The sequence below is a fragment of the Malaya genurostris genome, chromosome 2 (assembly GCF_030247185.1).
Source record: "Malaya genurostris strain Urasoe2022 chromosome 2, Malgen_1.1, whole genome shotgun sequence".
In the NCBI taxonomy this organism is placed as follows: Eukaryota; Metazoa; Arthropoda; class Insecta; order Diptera; family Culicidae; genus Malaya; species Malaya genurostris.
The window spans coordinates 272,596,481-272,618,115 of NC_080571.1; the positions used below are offsets into that span (position 1 = coordinate 272,596,481).

At 36.7% G+C, this 21,635-nt stretch overlaps 1 protein-coding gene across 11 annotated transcripts in view; it reads right to left on the reverse strand.

Annotated features, from left to right (window-relative positions):
- The window catches only part of LOC131430059 (thioester-containing protein 1 allele S3-like), a 40,769-nt gene that overhangs the window by 14,408 nt on the left and 4,726 nt on the right, over positions 1 to 21,635 (reverse strand). For 5 of the 11 annotated variants that reach the window (XM_058594686.1, XM_058594696.1, XM_058594691.1 and 2 more), the window contains 6 exons: positions 18,482 to 18,668; positions 18,053 to 18,412; positions 17,264 to 17,991; positions 16,946 to 17,207; positions 16,636 to 16,887; positions 16,458 to 16,500 (listed from right to left, as the gene is read on the reverse strand). In XM_058594686.1, the coding sequence (XP_058450669.1) occupies positions 16,458 to 16,500; positions 16,636 to 16,887; positions 16,946 to 17,207; positions 17,264 to 17,991; positions 18,053 to 18,412; positions 18,482 to 18,668 (1,832 nt within the window). Of the gene's footprint in view, positions 1 to 55; positions 249 to 1,211; positions 1,351 to 9,945; positions 10,121 to 10,995; positions 11,189 to 11,814; positions 12,002 to 16,151; positions 16,336 to 16,457; positions 16,501 to 16,635; positions 16,888 to 16,945; positions 17,208 to 17,263; positions 17,992 to 18,052; positions 18,413 to 18,481; positions 18,669 to 21,635 lie in introns of all 11 variants that reach the window. The other 6 variants (XM_058594687.1, XM_058594695.1, XM_058594693.1 and 3 more) reach the window with 6 other exon arrangements.

Sequence of the window (21,635 nt, forward strand, 5' to 3'; positions counted from 1 at the left end):
ACATTCAACGGAACATGCAAAAAACCTTATTGTCCATCAGCGCCAATTCACAAACCTGCCGTCAGTCAACGACTCCCATAGCCATGATTCTGGGAAAGATTTCCTAACAACCACTGCAGGAGTGGATGCTACCTTTCTTTGTACGTCCCCAAAAGCCATAGCCGGAACAGCAACTCCGGGACCCGATGCTGCTGCTAGTGCAATCATCCCGCCCCGATACATGATGGGAGAATATACGTACACTGGATCTACAGATAAACGAGCGAAAAGTGTGAATTCCCTCAATCGTGGCAATAAACAGAAAATATTTTGATATTTCACACAAGAAGACTTATTGTTTAAAAGTAAGACGTATTCACGTTAAGAAAAAGGAAGGACAATTTTACCGATATTGATCTCACGAGCTCCATACCATTTCGCATGTTTCTCATCCCACAATCAACCAATCCCGAAACAGTCATTCAATTGATATTGCTTGCTAATCGGGATACCTGTATTAATACCTTGGCATCACCTTTCGTGTGCCGTTGTTTTTAAGCAAAAATCAGAAAAATCCGTCGTTTTTTGCTACTATTTATTTCTCTCAATCGCAATTCGTGGATCCCATAAGAACTATGCAAAATTTTAGCTCAATCAGTGAAACTGCATTTTCACGTCCGAGGTTAGAAGTTTGTACGAGATTTAGTTTGGAGAAACGGACAAATTACAAAAAACGGCTGGACATAACCTTATAGACGATAAAAATCAATGCATATGTTATTTTCGTAGTAAATTTAACGAGGAAAAAACTTTGAAGACCGCAAAACAATCCGATATTTGTAGAAAAAGTTATTAAAGGAAAACTGACACAAGGTCCGAACAATGGCTCACTCCTTGATATATCTAGCATCACTGCTGCTAGTTATAATGTGATTTGGTATTATGCTATAACGGTTGATCTGAGATGTTTGATGTCTTCTCAATAGTTACTCAGCTTAGAATGAAGAATCTTTTTAAGTGACAAGCCATTTTCCAAAACTGAAAGGAAGATGAAATGAGGTGAAGGAATTTTACCTTTACTTAATTGAAGCTTGCCATTTGCTTGTAATTTTTGGGGAAAAATAATAAAAAATGTACATGAATAACATGGTCAAAAATGATCAGGCAACAAGAAATGACAAAGCCTTAATACAACACATTCTACGGAACATGCAATTAACGCTATTGCCCACCTGCCGTCAGCAGTCAACGACTCCCAGAGCCATGATTCTGGAAAAGATTTCCTAACTACCACCGGAGAAGTGGATGCCACTTTACTTCGTGATCTCGGAGAACCCAACCCCATGCGTAGTTTTATTAGTCTCTTTGGCGCTACACAGGAACGAGCGAAAAGAGAGAATGCATTGAATTGTAGTTAACAAGAGATATCCGAATTTCGTACAAGAAGCTTCCAGTTTTAGAAGCTTAAGGAATCTGTTCAAACATTATCTCTGCAGCTCTTATTATTTGTGTCTTGCATGTTTCTGACCGTTTCCGGGTGCAGTTCAATAGCAAATTAATATCACTATTTCATAACTTATACCAGGTAATTTGTATGAAAGGAATAAGCGAATTCAGATTCAAATTTACGTATGCAGCTGCGGTATACGCATGGGATAGTCAAAGCAGCTCGTATGTAAACGGGTGGATTGCTAACTATGTCGAGACATTCTTAGGCTGTGAACCATTTCGCGGTTATTTTAAAGTTTGGTTGAAATCTGACACTTATTATTAATTTATTATTTTGATGTTATTTTGATGTTGTCAAAAACAACACTGCTCGAAAGCATGGTTATTTTTGACAGATCGATGATTAGTTTCCGCCACTGAAAAAAATCTTGCAAAGTTCTATGGGGTTACAAATATGGTAATAATGGTATTCAATTTGATCCGACAGCAGCTTTATTCAAATAAGAATACAAAATCGACATTGTCTGTGATTGCTAGTTAAAAGGGTAGCAGGGTCTAAACGATGAAAAAATCATAATTTTTGCGATTTTTCCAGGATTATCGTTAAACAAAATAAATTCAAATTTTTGCATGATAAAAAGCATTATTCGAACAACATTTTGTGTTTTTTTCCGTGGAAAATATTGAGAAATAAGTCGGTGAAGAGGTATTTTTGAGGACGCTTCTTAAAAATCATGATTTACGGTGTCCACTGTATCTCAGCGCAGACTAATCAGAAGTGAACATATGAACGCCACATAGTTAAAGTAGAGGTTTTTTAATTTTTTTAATTTTTGGTGGTTGTTCAAAGTGAAAACAACGATTTTTCACGAAAAAATCCACCATTTTGTAAACCATTTGCTGTTAAACCTCCCCAAAGTGACAAACAACAAAAAGGAAAACGATGGGGTCTGTTTTTCTATATGTAGAAAGTGTGGGCAAAATGGTCGTCAAATGGTGAGATAACTAAGTCCCTATCTCATGCCTCCCCGAGCGTCTATGATGACATTTGGTCAATAGAACGGCGTCGACTGGGTGCTGTCGCCTTCTGCGTTAGTAGCAGAATGAGAGGGTGCGAAATGGCTTGTAGGTTGAAGCCCATCCTAAAGTGCAGTGTTTATCATACTATATTACAACATATAATTCTGTGGTTTATTACATCATGTATTATTATTATTATTATTATTATTATTATTATTATTATTATTATTATTATTATTATTATTATTATTATTATTATTATTATTATTATTATTATTATTATTATTATTATTATTATTATTATTATTATTATTATTATTATTATTATTATTATTATTTTTATTTTCATTATTATTATTATTATTATTATTATTATTAGAAGAGCGTAACTTACACTGCGACATTAACTGTTATATTGTATCATAGCATATTGTTTCATATATTATCGCCTTACACTAGTTTATGTTATTATATACTATCAGGAATCAGAACAAATTGGCTCAAATGGCACGTTCCCCTTGATATTTGGAGATTTGTGCCTTGCCATCAATATGTTTTAAGCATCATTTTCCCGATATATAAGAGGGAAGGATTGAAAGGAAATGGTAAGGGTTGGACTAGGAGGATGGGAAAAATTGACGACACAAAAACACATAAAAGCAGAAGTAAGTTCTGCACCCCTAAGGGATGCTGAACAATCTGCTGAGGATCACATTTAGTGGAAGCAGAAGGAAATTCTGAACCTCTACGAGGTCCCGAACAGTCTGCTGTTAATAAAACCTCCAACCCCCGAGATGATTTAGAGATCTTACAAAAGCGACACCATTCTGCACTCCCGGAAGAATGCAGAACGACTCGCAGTATGTACGAGAAGAAGTAAATTCGGTACCCCCCAGAGGATGCCAAACAATCTGCCAAACCCTATTTAAGGTGAATACAGAAGGGATTCATTCACTCCAGGAAGAACGATGAACCCTTCTGACTATAGCTCCTTACCACATTGGGTGAGAAACGAGAGAATATCCTTCAATTTTAGCTCCGCATACACAGACTCAACCATGTATGGAGAACCAAAAACCCGGATACGTAGCTGCGTCAATGCGGGACAGTTACATATCAGATGATATGAAGTACCATAATCGCATTCACACAAATCACACGAATAATACTCATCACGTTGAATAGTAGCCATGTGATAATTGAGTTTGCAATGTCCAGTCAGAGCTCTGACCAGAATACTTCAATGATACTTGGAGAAATGCAGTAGACACTTTGACATTTTCAGATTTAAATCTGGTAGAAATGCTTTTGTCTGAGCGCAAGTTTGCAAGCTGCGCCAGTAGCTGGCATGTTTGGATGCAGCCCCAGAACGTATCTTGTGCTTTATCCAACTAGTTGAAAGTGGTAAAGCTGGTTCAGGACCAACGAAATCATTCGTTGCACCAGCTCTAGCCAACTCATCAGCCCATTCATTTCCAGTAATACCAGAATGGCCGGGTACCCATAAGAAGTAAACAGCATTTGAAATGCTAAGGTCTTCAATTTGAGTTCGACATGCGATCACTAGATTCGACCGTGAGTCATTCGAACTGAGTGCTTTTAAGGCTGCCTGACTGTCGGAACAAAAATAAATACGTTTACCACAGATCCTCTGCTGAAGTGCCGATTGTACTCCACACAGAATTGCGTAGATTTCTGCTTGGAACACAGTACAGTATCTACCAAGTGAATGAGACTGCTCCAGCCTATTTCACGACAGTAGATACCAGCACCAGCACGACCATTCAACAGAGAACCGTCCGTAAAACAAACTATGTGTTCATCAAGTTGTCGTTCCAGACAACCAGACAATCATTCCTAACGAAGAGGATAGCTCACATTGAATGTTTTAAAAGGAAAACTGCATGTGAGAGTTAGGTCACTAGGAGCGAGTAAATACTCATCCCACGGAACCATTTGAGACCACAAGCGAGTGTGACTGGTAGCATATTCTAATGGGTTACTGTTCCAAAGCCCTGTAACCCTAAGACGGTATGCACAAGATAATGCTTCTTGTTTTAGGAACACATGTAGTGGTTTAATGCACAGTAGCGCCTCTAGAGCAGCAGTAGGAGTTGTCGTGAATGCTCCTGTCATCGCCATTAGGACCATCCTTTGGAGATGATTTAGCTTTGACTGAACTGTCGCGACTTCTCCTTTCTGCCACCATACAAGACATCCATATGCTAAAATTGGTCTAACGATAGTTGTGTAGATCCAATGAATATATCTGGGTTTGAGTCCCCATGATTTTCCAAAAGCTCGTCTGCATTGGCCGAAAGCCATGCAAGCTCTTTTAATCCTGAAATCAATGTGAGCAGACCAATTCAGTTTTGAGTCAAGAATAACCCCGACGTATTTAACTTGATCGACCACAGTGACCCCTGAACCAAAGAACTGCAACGGACGAGCTCCTGTAATTATCCTACGATGAGTGAAAAGAACCATTGATGTTTTGCCCGGATTTACAGATAATCCAAACCTGACAACACCATTGTTCAACAGATCGCAGGGCTTGCTGCATTAAATCAAAGAGAGTGTTAATGCTTATACCGGTCATCAATATATGATAATCGTCGGCAAAACCATAAGTCGGAAATCCATGGTTATTAAGTTTCCTTAACAAACTATCAGCGACTAGGTTCCATAAAAGTGGGGATAGTACACCACCTTGAGGACACCCACAGACACTCAGCTTTCTAATCTCTGGCCTGCCGAAGCGATGATCAAAGAAGTTGATTGCTAAGCATTGCGTGTATCCAGTAAGGGAAAAACCCAAGATATTCCGTTCACGACTGCAATGTTTAACCTCCTGCAGCCATTCAGCCATCGGCACGGAAATACACCTTGACTTAGGAGTTCCTATTTTTGTGGCCTTTTACGACATGGAATAGGAAACCAGTGGATCAATTCTTGGTAAAAAATAATTCCGCCGGATGCCACACGGCTTACCTGTTTGGTGGACTTATACCACCGGTACAGGTGGACCGTAGCGTTATTCTTAGCAGTTGGGAAACCGCTACCGACACTACACGGCTATCTAGGCTGCTCAGAGAGGGAAGTTAACATTGATGGTCAACTTCCATGGATGGCCGAGCAGCCGGTGAAATATTGTTTCATATATTATCGCCTTACACTAGTTTATGTTATTATATACTATGTTGTATGGTATTATACTGCATTGCATTATATCATATTATATTGTATAATATTATATTATATTTTATTATATTATATTATATTTTATTCTATTATATTATGTTATATTGTATTGCATTATGTTGTATTATTTTATATTATATTATATTATAGGGTTTATTATGAGTAGTACTACGTACCTCTGCGCAAAATATAAATTTGTTTTCCTTATAAGTTATCATTTTTAAAGTAATCTTTTAACTAAATATCAAGGCCGTCACAAGGTGAGCTTGGTTCTCACTGGTTCCTGTTTCATGCCTACACGTGTGTCTGTGGTGACAATTGGTCGATGGAATGCGTTGATGGCAGAATGAGAGGATGAGAAATGACATATAAACTCAAGTAATATAATATCATAGCATATCGAAACCTATCATTTTATTCATTCTATCATTTATTATATAATTCATTGTACTATATTATACTGTTTTTTATTATTATTTTCATTATTATATTTATTGTTATTATTATTAATTTGTCATCAATAATAATAACATATATTATTTTTATAGATGTGGATATTATTATTGTTATTAGAAGAGGAATATTCTACTTCCTGCAGTATTGCGAAGATAGAAGAGCTTAACTGACACTCTACATTAACTGTTATTTTATATATTGTTCTATAATATATTATATTATATTGTATGACATTGTATTATATCATACTAAATTAAAATATATTATATTATGTTATATTATATTATTTTATAATCTATTATATCATTTTATGTTATATTAATTTCATTACACTATGTTTCATTGTATTTATCAATATAATCAATATAAAACATTTTGCACGGGAGCGTAAAGGGGAGGGAGCATCAGGGCATCGGACGAATTGATGACTCGACGAGGGATTGTGGATAGCCAGCCCAAGTCACTTGAAGGAAACTTGTTTCCTTCTGAAGGTTTGAAATGAGTCTGACGCGCCCTTCTCAAACAAACCATCAGGCGGGTTTAAGCATGTATAGCGATATGCTTCATCCATGCACTGGATATTATGGTTGGAAGAGCATCTTTTATTCCCGCGGAATACGAATAAGTGACTCTACTTACGTATCCGCCCAACCCTTTTTGTTCGCTTTTCGGTAACAGCTATAGTAAGAAGGTGAATGGATGAGTCATATCGGGGCTACTGTAAGTCTACCCGCATCCACTGGCAAGTCCTTGAACTGATGGTGGCTTCACTTCACATCACATCACATCACATGTAGAAAGTGTGGGCAAAATTTGAAAAAATTGGTGCAGTAGTTTTTGAATGACGATGGACACGGACTTTCAAAACCTGCTTTCGAGGAAAACGCGTTTAAAGGTGTTTGTCTATAAAATCAATGGAAACAATTAATTACTCCAGGGAGCCCGTAGGGTCTAACATTTTCAAAAAATCATATTTTTTCTTTTATAATTCATTTTAACAAAACATCTCAAGAATGTTTTGTCAAAATTTTGAAGTCAATCGAAGTAGAAATCTTGGGCCTGTGCGCTGAGCTCTTGCTTCTTCGTAGAATGAGATAGCCATAGATAAAGGTCAATAACTTCCAGAGTCTCGATCCAATAGGCTTGAAAATTTCACACAAAATTCTTCAAATGTTTTACTATAAGAAAATATAAAAAAAATAATAAATGATTTTTCAAAATTGTTAGACCCTACCCGCCCCTCAACTCAAAATTCTTCATATTCAGACGATGTGGTTTAATAACAAAAAAAAACCTTTTCAATCCTTCTCAATGACAATGCCTTTCTCTTGTCATTTAAATAGTCTCTTTTAAACATTTGTAAGATTGTATCCTCGAACATTAGTATTGTGAGCTTATCAAATAACCTGATAGTAGCTATCAAACGAATCTAAGTCTATCGAAATTGTTTTTTCATCTCCTAGGAATTTTGCTGTATTGAAAAACAATGGCATTTGTCGATTACGTCAAATATAACATTACATCTCTCGCACCGAAAATGTTCGCCTCAACCCTTCCAAATTTGGCTGACACTGTAAGCTTTCAAATAAGTTTATCGAAATTCATTAATTCATCTTCAAGAAAGTTCATCCAATGAAAAATGTGCGGTCAGTAGGTTACGTCGCTTATAACCAACTCGTGGACAACTTGACAGCTCCCATACATCAAGAATATAAGTAAAAGTTTTGGTTCTCTGTTTGCACAATGGCGTCGTTAATGGAATAACATTTGGAAATAACGCATCTGTTTTTCGACAATCTGCGGTTTAAATTTTTATTTTTAAATAAGTAAAATAAATTTTGCTAGCATTTTTTGACATTAATAAAATAATTATGATGATAAGTTCCTATGGTTTAGTATAAGTATAATTTTTCTCTTTTCATCAATAGAAAGTTTAAAAGTAGTTCATCACATTTCAATGAACAATGAACGTGAGGTAATTTATTCTACTGAATCGTGAAGAACAATACTACTAATTTGCAAACCAAGATTAAATCTATGGTTCCCTTATTTTAATCCGAGTCGTTAGAAGATCATCAAATGATAACAAATACTTCTACAAATGGCTACCAATTCTTTGCGTGTTCAGTGATACGACTAAATACGTTAGGTACTCTTTAGTCACACACCATATTTTATTTATCTTTTCAAAACAAAGAGAAAACGTTGGGCAGAGTGAATTAAAAGATAGAAAAATTACAAAATACGCATGTTTGTAGATTTATTACGGGTGTTATGGATGAGATTGTTGCTATGTAGCGCTTTTAAAAAAAACCGCAATATTTTTATTTCATTCAGGAGTTCTTGCGTGAGTCACAATATGAAAATTACTCTCCTTTTAAATATATTGCTAGAACCATACACAGTACCCGTAAATAACTTAATGAAGTGTTGGTTTCTCTTGTAAACTTTTTGTTTCGTAATTTATTGCACCCGTATTGTTAAGGTACACTAGCGCCGTCGTAGGTTGTGTATGGGTTGCTTATAACATTGTATCTTCAAAACCGGAAATGACAACCATTTGAGTTTAGAACTTCATCCAAAATTCAATAGCAGCTTTTCAAAGAGCCTAGGCTTGTTAACTGCGCCTCAGACATCTCTTAGAAAACTGAGCGGTATAAAGAAACAACGCGATTTACGTCAATTGTACCATTATATCTCCGGAACCGGAAGTGCCAGTCATTTCATCTTCGAATTTGATCCACAATTCAATAGTAGCTTTCAAACGAGCCTAGGTTTGTTTAGGTCGGCTAAGCCATGTCTGAGCAAATTGAAAAAATCTTTATAAAGTACACATACATACACACAGAAATACACACACATACACATAGACATACACACACAGACATTTTCCGATTTCATCGTGCTGAGTCAGACGGTATATAAATCAATGGTTCATTTTTTTACGGGTCCGTTCGAAAGTTTGTTTCTCTAGCAAATCTATTACCTTTCTATTGAGAAAGGCAAAACTCTATGTGACAATTTAGAACAACGTCAATTGTTACTGATTTTTGAAACAGTCACATGTGCAATAAACAACTTTCAGTAAAATACCATAAAACCATTATTAGAAAAACTGTGTACACTTTCAATTTTTACACGTTCAAAATAATGTGTTCAACACTGGCTCCTACTTGGCTGCTTGCTTCAAAGTTATCTTGCCAAAAAAAACAGAAACTTCCCAAACCACGATGATTGAAAAACTTCTCTCATTCGCTGGTCTGGTCTGGATTTACACACTGTTTAATTGTGAGTCTAAACATATGTTTTCTTGTGATACTACAAAACTTTGTGCCGCCGTGGTGTGTGGTGTGCATCGCAAAAGGGATCTATAGTGAAAATTCCACGTGCAATCAAACAAGGCCAATTTTTATTTTTGCTTGCATTCTTCAAATGCTGGAAGGTTCTCAAGATGACCGAATAAAAGTTTTCTCTTCCGTATTTGGTAAACAATATGCCGGAAAATGATCAAAAATGATCGATGATTCACTCATGAAAACTTGAAGAACATATTAATGTCATTATTTATTGGGTGCATTGGAACGAAAAAAGTTAGTTACTTAAAATAGATTCAAGCAAATATGATGGGACTAAGCTGGTTTGATCGAACCCAATAAAAATAACAAATTCAATCGGAATAATATCATATTTTTAAAAAAATACTGAAGCACTCGACAGCAACTAGGTTCGACATTGGATCAGTTTCAGTATCTAGCAAGAATGAGAAAAGAAGAGAAATACCTGCACCACACATGCGATGTAATTATCCTAACGGCCTGATAATGAATACTAAAAACAAACCTTTCGTTTGCATAGTTATTCCATATCCAAGATTCTGGAAAACTTTTCCGAATCGTAACTTCTGTAGGATTCACATTTCCGACAGGTAGCGAGGTATCGAAGACGGGAGCAGAATACGTATTGAAGGCAACCGTATCCTCCCTAACTGCATAGAAGGGGACTGGCTCATTCAACACTGCGAAAAGCATATAATAGTACTGTTAATGGTGGTGGTATAAACTATTTCTGACCAGAGCCCGGGAAAGAATTGCATTTCAATCGCGACGGGATTATTTAGCGGAAATTTCAGTTATAAACATCACTTAACATAACCTTTGAGTTGGAAACAAAACTGATAATATAGTTAGGGCACTGAGTAGTCTTCGGAATATGTGTTAATATTGCAACTTTTAGAAGTAAAAGCAATGTCCGACTGCTTTGCAAAAAAATGAGGTAATTATTATGAAATAACATTTTCTCATATTCGCAAGATTATATGAATCTGATACATATATGGAATCACCATGAATTGATTAATCAATGTCGTTTATGATGGTTTCATATGACAAAACTCGCATCTGACAATTTTCACAAAATCTTATGGTAGGAACATCTTTTGTCAAACAAAAGAAACTTATTTTTACACCCAATATAACCTCGAATTGACAATGATGAGCTTTTGCATTTTCTCTACGCTGAACATAAACACTAACAGTCAACCTAAACGAACATGAAACGTACACGCAACGAAAAAAATCTTCAATATGAATTCTGTAACAACATCGAAAGAACAATTTGGTCAAAACTGTACGTATGTAATCAAATAAAAATATAAACTTCTGAATATAATAAAAATGAACTGACAAATTTAATGCTTACAGTACAGGCTAACAAATTGAAATAAGTATAGGTGATGAATAGGTATATCCTTTTAAGCTCTAATCTTAAAACAAACATAATACAACATTCAGTTGGATTCAGACATGCATTAAATTTTTGCGTTCAAGAACCGAATTAAAGTAGTTCCACATTATTCCCGATGTAAAACGAAAACAAGGTGATTAAACAAACCTATCATTTTTAATATCTTCCCAAATCCACGATTCGGGGAAGGTTTTTCTCACAACCACTTCCTTAGGAACGAAAGCACTTGAAGCTACTGCTGGTGGACCTGGAGGTCCAGGTATTGCTCTGTCTTGAAATTGAAATTCAGCGGCCATTGGAAGTATATTATCGAGATACATGTGAAATGCAAACACAGGGCCTGAAGAAAAATTGTAAGCAGGTTTGGATGTGACCATTTAATATTCAACATAATCTTTCTAAGGGCTAATTCGTAAATTTCCGTTTGCATCTTTTCACAACACTTTTGAAAATGAAATCCTTGCCATCACAAGGACTGAATCAAGTTCGAATGAAAAATTTGCGGCTTACATGAAAATTACAAACGTCAACATTACATGTTTCTAAAAAACTTTACATTTCAGAATTTTAATAAAAATTGCGTAAAATTGTGTAAGAAGCAGATGGAAACGAACGGACAATTCATTTCGTTTATTCCTACTCGATTCCGACAGATTTTCGAACCAACCGGTTGGCGGCGCAATTCATTCGAAGTCGGTTGTTGTACTAGACTTTGTATTTATTCGGAATTCATACTCGAACTCATACTTGGGGAAATTAAGCATTAAAGCATAGGAAATCAGTCAAGCAATCAGGGACCATCAGACATATTGAAATGAGTATAATGTTGATGAATACATAGCTTCGTTAGATCACAAAAATAATGCTACATCCAATCCGATTCCGACATGCATCAAAATTTTGAGTTCGGATGGTGTATCCGAATGAAAGTTCGTCCCCATGTGAAAAATAAGTGACTAAGCGAACCTATCATTTCCAATGTCTTCCCACATCCACGATTCGGGGAAGGTTTTTCTCACAACTACTTCCTTAGGGGCTGAAACACTTGAGGCTACTGCGGGGCGTGGACGTGGTGGTCCAATTAGTAATCTGTCTTGAAGCATATCTTCAGTGTCCATTGGACTCATATCATACATATATACATAAAGTGGTCCTGGAGGAAAATTGTAAACAGATTTGGAATTAATTTTTAAAATACTTGCTCGAAAATTAAAACGCTCATACAAATTTAACGAGGCAAACTATCACCCAGACTAGTTTATGAAAAATTTTGCTTGTAGAATCTTCATAAACACTAATGAGTTCCTTTAAAAGAACTACAACGGTCAGCCATGGGGATTTTCCGAGGTAATAATGTAGAACAAGGTAATAAATATTTTCAATGATCGATATTTTCTATTGAACATTTCCATCAGTCGACATAATACTTCATTATTAACGTGCAATCGTACAAGTGCCATATTTAATCGATCCTGATTCACAATACAAAACTTTCAGTTTTTTTTGTGTAAAAGTTCAAGGAACATCGAACTCGTGCACCAAGAACATGACTCTGTTCGCCTTAATTTCTATTTATCATGTATTGGATGAAATTTTATCAATAGTTAGAATGTATGCATTTATAAAAGTGTTCGAGATTTCGATATTTACCCACTAAGAAAGCGGAAAGGTTTTGTTGGTCGTTAAGTGTCTGTTGAACTACATACTGAATAGAAAAAAAAACGATTTTTCCTTACCAGATTAAAGTGAAAATTGTGAGAGTTCTTCAAATGGAAATGAAATTTATTTATTTTTTACTCGAAGTACTAGTACTTAACAGATATAAAGTATTCAATGGAATAAAAAAAACGATGAGAAAGAAAATTATCCAGTAAAACTAGGCCAATGAGGCTTCAACACCTCAAATTAAAATGGTTCAACAATGGACCTCTGTCTGTAGGGTTCGTTGAATGAATCTAGCTGCCAAAAATCAATGTCGGTTTAACGGTCTGTTTGAAAAACGGCCAACGTAAGCCCCAAAATTGGACGATTAATTGAACGTTCATTGAACCGAAAAAGAACTTTTTTCTCATAGGGTTCTCATACACTTTACACCATATTTGTGAAAAAGTCTCGATAACCATTAGAGAAGGTACCAAGTGTAAATGACAGTTTCTTTCAGTTTACTTTCTCTTTCATTTATGACGGCATATTCCAGTAATTTTCAATGGATTCTACATTGCAGATCGCAAGTTGATAGTTTTAGTCATTACTCTATGTGAAATGTTAGATGAAATGATTGTCGATTTGACCGTAATAATCAAACGGTAGAGTAAAGAAAAAGAAATTGTCATTTACACTTGGGATCTTTTCTAATGTTTGTCAAGTTTTACTTGCATGCAACTAAAGACAAACGCTAGAAATGGGGATGCCAGATTTACAGATTAATCTATGTTTCACAGATTTCTAATTTTCAGCACAGATTTGCACAGATTTCTTCAATCGATCAAAGACTGGCAATAAGCATCAAAAAGTTTTTAGTTTACTAGGGAAAACTGAGAGAAAATAAATATCCGACAGAGCGGTTGGAAGTAGCGAGACCCTATATTTTTTTTGCTCACAAAATGATTCCGATCAGCTATTATGTTACGGAAAAAGTGCACAGATTATGCACAGACTGTTTTTTGGCTTCATAATAGATTGTTGAAAAAATGACCTGGCATCCTTGACTAGAAAAGGTCCTAAGTACAAATGACAGTTTTTCTTTCATTTAGGGGTTAGCCAAATTTTGTGCTAGGGCACATAACCGTTTTTATTAGTTTTACGTTTCGTCTTTGACTCATCAGTGCAGAGCAGTTCAAATTGAACTGCTTAGTGCTAAACTCGGCAGTTCAATTTGAACCGCTAAGCAGACGTAAAGTTTCTGCTACTTACAGAACACTTTTTGTTTTGCAACGGAGTGCAATGTCTTTTCTGACGTGCCGAACGAAAACGTGTTTTCGACTATTTCTGGCCGATGCAGGTATGGTCATTTAGGGGTTAGCCAAATTTTGTGCTAGGGCATATAACCGTTTTTATTAGTTTTACGTTTCGTCTTTGACTCATCAGTGCAGAGCAGTTCAAATTGAACTGCTTAGTACTAAACTCGGCAGTTCAATTTGAACCGCTAAGCAGACGTAAAGTTTCTGCTACTTGCAGAACACTTTTTGTTTTGCAACGGAGTGCAATGTCTTTTCTGACGTGCCGAACGAAAACGTGTTTTCGACTATTTCTACGGTTATGTGCCCTAGCACAAAATTTGGCTAACCCCTAAATGACCATACCTGCATCGGCCAGAAATAGTCGAAAACACGTTTTCGTTCGGCACGTCAGAAAAGACATTGCACTCCGTTGCAAAACAAAAAGTGTTCTGTAAGTAGCAGAAACTTTACGTCTGCTTAGCGGTTCAAATTGAACTGCCGAGTTTAGTACTAAGCAGTTCAATTTGAACTGCTCTGCACTGATGAGTCAAAGACGAAACGTAAAACTAATAAAAACGGTTATGTGCCCTAGCACAAAATTTGGCTAACCCCTAAATGACCATACCTGCATCGGCCAGAAATAGTCGAAAACACGTTTTCGTTCGGCACGTCAGAAAAGACATTGCACTCCGTTGCAAAACAAAAAGTGTTCTGTAAGTAGCAGAAACTTTACGTCTGCTTAGCGGTTCAAATTGAACTGCCGAGTTTAGCACTATGCAGTTCAATTTGAACTGCTCTGCACTGATGAGTCAAAGACGAAACGTAAAACTAATAAAAACGGTTATGTGCCCTAGCACAAAATTTGGCTAACCCCTAAATGACCATACCTGCATCGGCCAGAAATAGTCGAAAACACGTTTTCGTTCGGCACGTCAGAAAAGACATTGCACTCCGTTGCAAAACAAAAAGTGTTCTGTAAGTAGCAGAAACTTTACGTCTGCTTAGCGGTTCAAATTGAACTGCCGAGTTTAGCACTATGCAGTTCAATTTGAACTGCTCTGCACTGATGAGTCAAAGACGAAACGTAAAACTAATAGTTTTTCTTTGTTTACTCTCTCTTTCAATTATTATGGCCTTATCGGCAATCTCTCTTTGTAACACTTTACATATCGATGTCAACATTTCATAAGGTCACATAAACCAATGAGAGTTTCTCATCGTTTACTTTCTCTTTAATAAATATCTCCTTCATTTTCACGTATACTTACAAAATATTCGTGTAGAATGAAAGACAATATTCCCATGTTTCTAACAGCACTCAATATGTAATGAACTTTTGTGTAATAACGCAGATATAGTCGAAAGAGAAAGAAAACAAAGAGAATCAGTCAATTGTTTTTAGGCCCTTTTGAAATGTTAACATCGATATAATAATGACTGAAACCATCAATTTTCGATCTGCTTTTATGAATTTCTTGAAAAAGACAGGAATATGCCATAATAATTGAAAGTAAACAAAGAAAAACTGTCATTTGCACTTGGGACCTTTTCTATTGTTTATCGAGAATTGTATTAATAGCGTTAAGTTTCACTTGCGAATGTGTAACGAAGCGATTAGTGGTCGCGCTATGGTTTTACCACTCTTTAAGAAAGATAAAGATTTTCGAATGGTTTATCGAGTACTTGTAATTAAAATAGGGAATTCATCTTAGATATGAAGTACTATTTTTAAATCCGTCCAATTTCGAAAATTATATTACTTTGTATCTCATCCTAAAAACGCATGACGCTTAGGTTACTGCAGTGTGCAGGCATTATGTGGATGGGAGCTAATTACATTTGATCAATCTTTTATCTTCGTAAGGATTCAAGTTCAAGTGCTATTCACGAACTCCTAATGGACTGACTAGTCAAAAAACAAAACCGCCTGTCAAAGTATATCGGAGGACTTTAATTGGTTTATGCAAATGTTACAAGACCTCATCATACTTTTTCCCTCACAATGTACAGACTTTCATTTTCAAAAGTTGGCATCCCTGAGGATAGTATAAAGTGAACGTATACAGATTTGAAAAATAAAGAGGACTCGAGATTAAATGGACCGTGGAGTAAACGAGAGCCGAATAAAGCATAAGTAGTAATAGTGGACTTTGAACACCGTTAGGACATGAAACCGATAGTCTGTTTTAAGCGTAATTTTTTCGAAGAGACGTCTTATACTGATTGCTCGCTAGCTAAAACCAAATAAGAGTGTAGTCACGCGTATGCCTGCAATACTCGTAAGTTCACGCATGCTGAGAATCGCATTTATAAAGCATAGTTATTTACGATCAGAGTCTAGAATCCTAGGAATCAATGACATACTTCGACTCATTCTCCCATATCCAAGACTCTGGAAACAGTTTCCGAACTGAAAATTCAATTACGGAGCTACTGCCATCTTCTGGTCCTCTGACGGTAGTTGCTTGAACACGAGTTGTTGTAATGAATGGCGGCATAGGGAGTCCGGTGACCGCTAAGTTATATGCTATTTCATGATAACAACATTCTGAAAATTGTACATTTACCAAGACACTTTGAACATTTGAACGACAATAGTTCACTGTAAGCTTTTCAAAACTTCATGACATCAATCATCAATATGGCGTTTATATTGTAATGCATACTTACGTGGAGGTTCGTTGGCATTAGTCATGATTACAGCGCCAATATCCTGTAAAAAAAGTGTTGCTTTCAACTATTTTTCATTGTCTCAGCTTCAGTAGGAAAATAAACTATAGACATCCCTCAAATTCAGAGATGTCCAACAGATTACTAGGACTATTCAATCTTGTTTTTCAATACTCACATTGAAATCATCATACGAAGGACCGTACCACCAAGGAGCAAATCGTTTCCTTCGATAGTAACCAACATTGGCTTTTTCGTACATTTTTAGCTCGTCAAAGACTTTTCCACTTGTAAGATCGTTTCCGCTCTTCAGTAACAATACACTTTGATCAACTCCCAACAAACCAACGTATGAATCTGGATTAGTGTTGATCGTAATGTCCACGTTTTCGCCGGGTTTCGATTGACTTTTGGAGAGTGATACTTTGAGCTGAAATTGTTCTGTTCGTTAAGCCAATCTGAAAAAACAATTCATACTAAATACTCACAAAGTTTTGAAGATCACTACCGAACTCGATGTCCAGATTATCGCTAACCAGCTCACCATTCTCTCGAATGAAATAAACGACCAATCGTGCTCGAGGCACCATAGCAAAGCTAGCAGGAAACCGGAACGTATGTGTTTTACGCTCGGGAACAGCAATTGTTCCACCAACGATGATATCGCCACGACCCATAACTTGATAGTTGAAATATTTCATCGGTACCGTGGAAGACACATCGACTGTAATATCTTTATTTATGGTGGGACTAAAAATAAAATTATTGAAACGTTTATCAAACAATTTAACATCAGCATAACCTACACTTCCGTAAGAACCTTTGCTCGCATATAGGCTTCGGTTGTGACCCGGCCCTTGTAAATTCCTCCAAGGTAGTATACCGTACCCAAGTATTCGGCTTTAAAATCCATGCTGTCCGACTTGATATCAGTGTCCACCACCAGCTTGGCCATTCCGTTCTGGTCCAATGTATAGTTACGCTTCGTTGCATTCACATTCGGCCACCCCGACTCCTGGGTTACCTCGATCTGATTCTGAGTATCCTGCACGGGTGTCCCATCCTGGAAGCTAGCCTTAATCCATGCAGTATAGGGCAATCCTGGCTTGAACTTATCGCTGCTTTTCACCAACTCCATCTTTATCCTTCTATCATAGATTGTCACCTTAGAGGAGGAGTTTTGCTTCCTACCGGTAAGTTCTTCTTCAACCACTGCCTCAATTACGATCTCTCGCGTGTATTCACCTTCTAGTTTGATTTCATCACGCAAATCGAACTCCACCGACCCTTTGCCGTCAATTGGAACGGTTTTTCTAGTAACAACATCTCGTTCGAACGGCTGAATATAATGAAACCGGAAATCCGGATAGGCGGAAATGGTAGCCTCTCCCTTAACTGGTTTGCCATACGTATATTTAGCCCGAACAATGGCCTTAACCTTGCCGTCTTTAAATGTTGTGATACCCGGTGACTCCACACTGACCTCAAATTTCGGCAGTACATATTCGTCAACTTCAAATTCTTGAGCTTTTGTCTGAAATTGGAATGTAAATGAGAGCCTTCAGAAAGTTATTCAGTTCAAAATGTACACCTACCGTTCCCAGTGCTTCTACGTTAATCAACCACCGACCTAAAACCGGAGCACTAGACAATTGCAAATCCGACTCGAAAACGCCCTTGACCAGTTTGGCATCCGTCCACTGTTTGATGCGATTACTGTTGCCATCCGTGATATGTACCTTCACACTGTCCACCTTCGGCAGTGGCTTGGTGTTAGGATCTAGAACCAATACCCGAAATCGCACGTTGTCTCCTGGTTTGTAAATGGCCTTATCCGTCTGTACGAATATCGAAAAACTTTTTGGTTGATAACTGAGAGTCGAATAATTTTTAAATAGGATTCCTGATAACCCCTCGGCCATCAGACCATAGTCGCCTTGTGCAATATCACCAATCTAGTAAACAAAACAAAATATTATTCAACAATTATCATCTCAGGTTTCCTAATCACGAGTTCGACCTACACTCAATGGAATCAACCGTGATTCCCCCGAACCAAGAGTTACATCCTCAACGGCAATCGGTATACCGGTGCTGTTGTTGTTTAACGTAATTCGAAACCTTACCGGTGTCTGTATGTCCAAATTACTCACAGACACGTGGTACTCAGAATTTGGCCGTAGCTGATTGGAGGCAACGATAGAGTAGAACCTGGAAAGTCAAAAACACAGAAATCGTGAAATTTGTACGGAAAAATCCATGATTCATTGCGAAACACGAAATCGCATCAGAGTACAGTGCAATGAAATAGAGCGTATCAGTGGCCTTGATCAATTTAATGCACCTGTTATTAGTTTGTTCTATGCAATTTTGGTCATGTGCTGGTCGTGAAATGACGTGATGATCAACCACAATAAAAATGAATCGTTTGTTTGATATCATCAAGCATAGGTAGTTTGCTTCCACTGTTCATTCACAAATGGTATTTCCTATTTTTGCTTAAATACTGATACATTACTGGTGTTACCGAAACAAACAACGAGCAATTGGTGTCGTTATCAGATCACATTCAATAAAAAAAGTCATTTCAATGCATTTTCAAGTTTACCTACGATAATTAGGATTGAGTTGACGACCTAAAAATGAATTTCATCAGTCAAATGATCCTGTTACTAACACTACCTTACAGCCTTTAATGACACATCTAATAACCATGGAAATTAAACGAAACATTATTATTATACAATACATCCGGAAGTCTATAGCATTCACGAACGACGATTGATATTTAAAATCAGATCCACTGTGAATTTCTATGGAAACAAATTTTCAGACAGTGATGGGATAAATTCTAAACCTCTATGTCAAATACTCGTATTGTATTGTGAATGTAAGTGAATCGCGACGCTCCTTTTATGTGCATCTATGAAGATGTAACATTTTCTACGTGTCACTCTAAGAAAAAATGAAATTTACGCTTGACGAAAATTCAAGCATGCCGTAATTTCTTAGGTGATCACACAATATTACATCTTCTAACATGTAAAAATAAATTTTGCGTCTGTATCGATGTAAGCTTCAGCTACATTAACTGTTAATGATATGACTTATCTTAACATGATTTCATTTGTGAATATAAGTTAATCACGACGCTCCTTTTATGTGCATCCATAGAGATGTAAATTTTTATGCAGGTATTAACTTTTTATTTTTCTATGTAGGTAGTACTTCTGCCATTTTCGCAATGCAATTAGTAAGATGTCCAGTCTCCTCGAGAATCGCTTGACACTCCGACTTTTTGCAAGATTTTCGGCGTATTCAAATTTTCCGAATACGTCAACTGAGCTGGTCAAAATTACTTCGATTATTGCGACGCTGCAGTTTATTAAAGGGCTAAACATGAACAATAGGATTCACATCGGAACAATATAAAATGACAAAGTATTACCAATAAAAGAGCAGCATAATGTTCGATTCGATAGTATTACAAACTTGATACGTACAAATTTACAACGTTTTTCAACTGTCGAGCTAAATTCAATTTTAGTTAAGTAGTAGTGCCTTCAACCAAAAGTTATAATGTTATAAATATATAAAAACATGAAATGACATTTATCTAAGTTGTTCAAAAATAATCCATGTACATAGTAACGATTAACTAACTAATTTTCAACCAGTAACTAAAAGCATAACAGTGTTTCAAAATATGATTGAAATGAATAACGATAGCTTATAAATGATGATTAGTCCAATTTGGCAAAATAATGTTGGGCTTGGAAACAAAAAACAACCTGTTTTAATCCACCATATTCTCATATCAATCATACTATCATATACAGGGTCCGCCATCTAACTTTTTTTTTGAAGTAGCTGTTATTTCGACATTGATAACCTTAATGTCACTTCTGATTGGACAGAAACTCAGTTTTATCCTTCCGCTGAACGAAAATGATTGTGTATACGCTTAAGGAACGCGTGAAAATAGTGCAGTTTTTTTTTTAATTATGGTAATGTTGCGGAAAGTGTGCCAAAAAATCATCTTTTCGGAGAAAGCACATTTTCATCTCGGCGGGTATGTTAATAATCAAAATTGTCGCATCAGAGGGACGGAAAACCCGCACGTTATCATGGAGAAGCCGATGCATCCTTAGAGAGTGTCGATTTGGTGCGGATTTTGGGCTGACGGCATCATTGGGCCATTTTTCTTCGAAAATGAGGCAGGAGCCGCCGCCACAGTCAATGGCGAGCGCTACTGCGCCATGATTAGCGATTGGTTCTTCCCGTTACTTGAAGAGGAAGACTTGAACAAGACGGCGCTCCGTGTCACACAGCGCTACGATCGATCTTCTGCGCACTGTCTTCGAAGATCGAATTATCAGTCGAAATTCGGATGTCGTTTGGCCGCCTCGGAGCTGTGATTTGACGCCGTTAGACTATTATCTTTGGAGACTGTCAAAGATAAGTGTTATGTGGACAAGCCAGAGACAATTCAAGTCTTGAAGGACAACATTCGTGCAGCCATAGCTGAAATAAAGCTGCATACAATTGAAAATATACTAAAAACTGGACCGACCGTATGGCGTACTGCAAATCCAGCCGAGGCAGCCATTTGAATGAAATTATATTTCACAATTAATCGGAAGGATTGTACTTGAATATGAAAAAAAAATTTTGAAATCGGATGAACCGTTTTTGTTTTATTGCATGTTTAAAAAAAAGTTACATGGCGGACCTTGTATAATACTGTGGCATTCTACAAAATAATTTTCTTCGATTGTTAAAAGAATAACCGAAATCGATTTGTTTGGCCGTCTACTGATAAAAACGATCAATTGGAAAAGATTTAAGTTCGATTTAGAAAACTTTTTACGCTTTTTCACCCTTTTCAGTGGTTGTAAAAAATTTTAACTCACTTTACCCTATATTTCCGGATCCGGAAGTCGGATCCGGATGAAATTAAGGAATTACGTATACGACCACAGGACCTTTCATTTGAATCTAAGTTTGTGAGCATCGGTCGCGCCATCAATGAGAAAAGTTAGAACATATATTCTAATTTTTTTGCTCATTTTACCCCATTACCGGAAGTCTGATCCAAATAGTATTCAGGAATTTTGTATGGGACCACAAGACCTTTTATTTGAATCCAAGTTTGTGAAAATCGGTTTAGCCATCTCC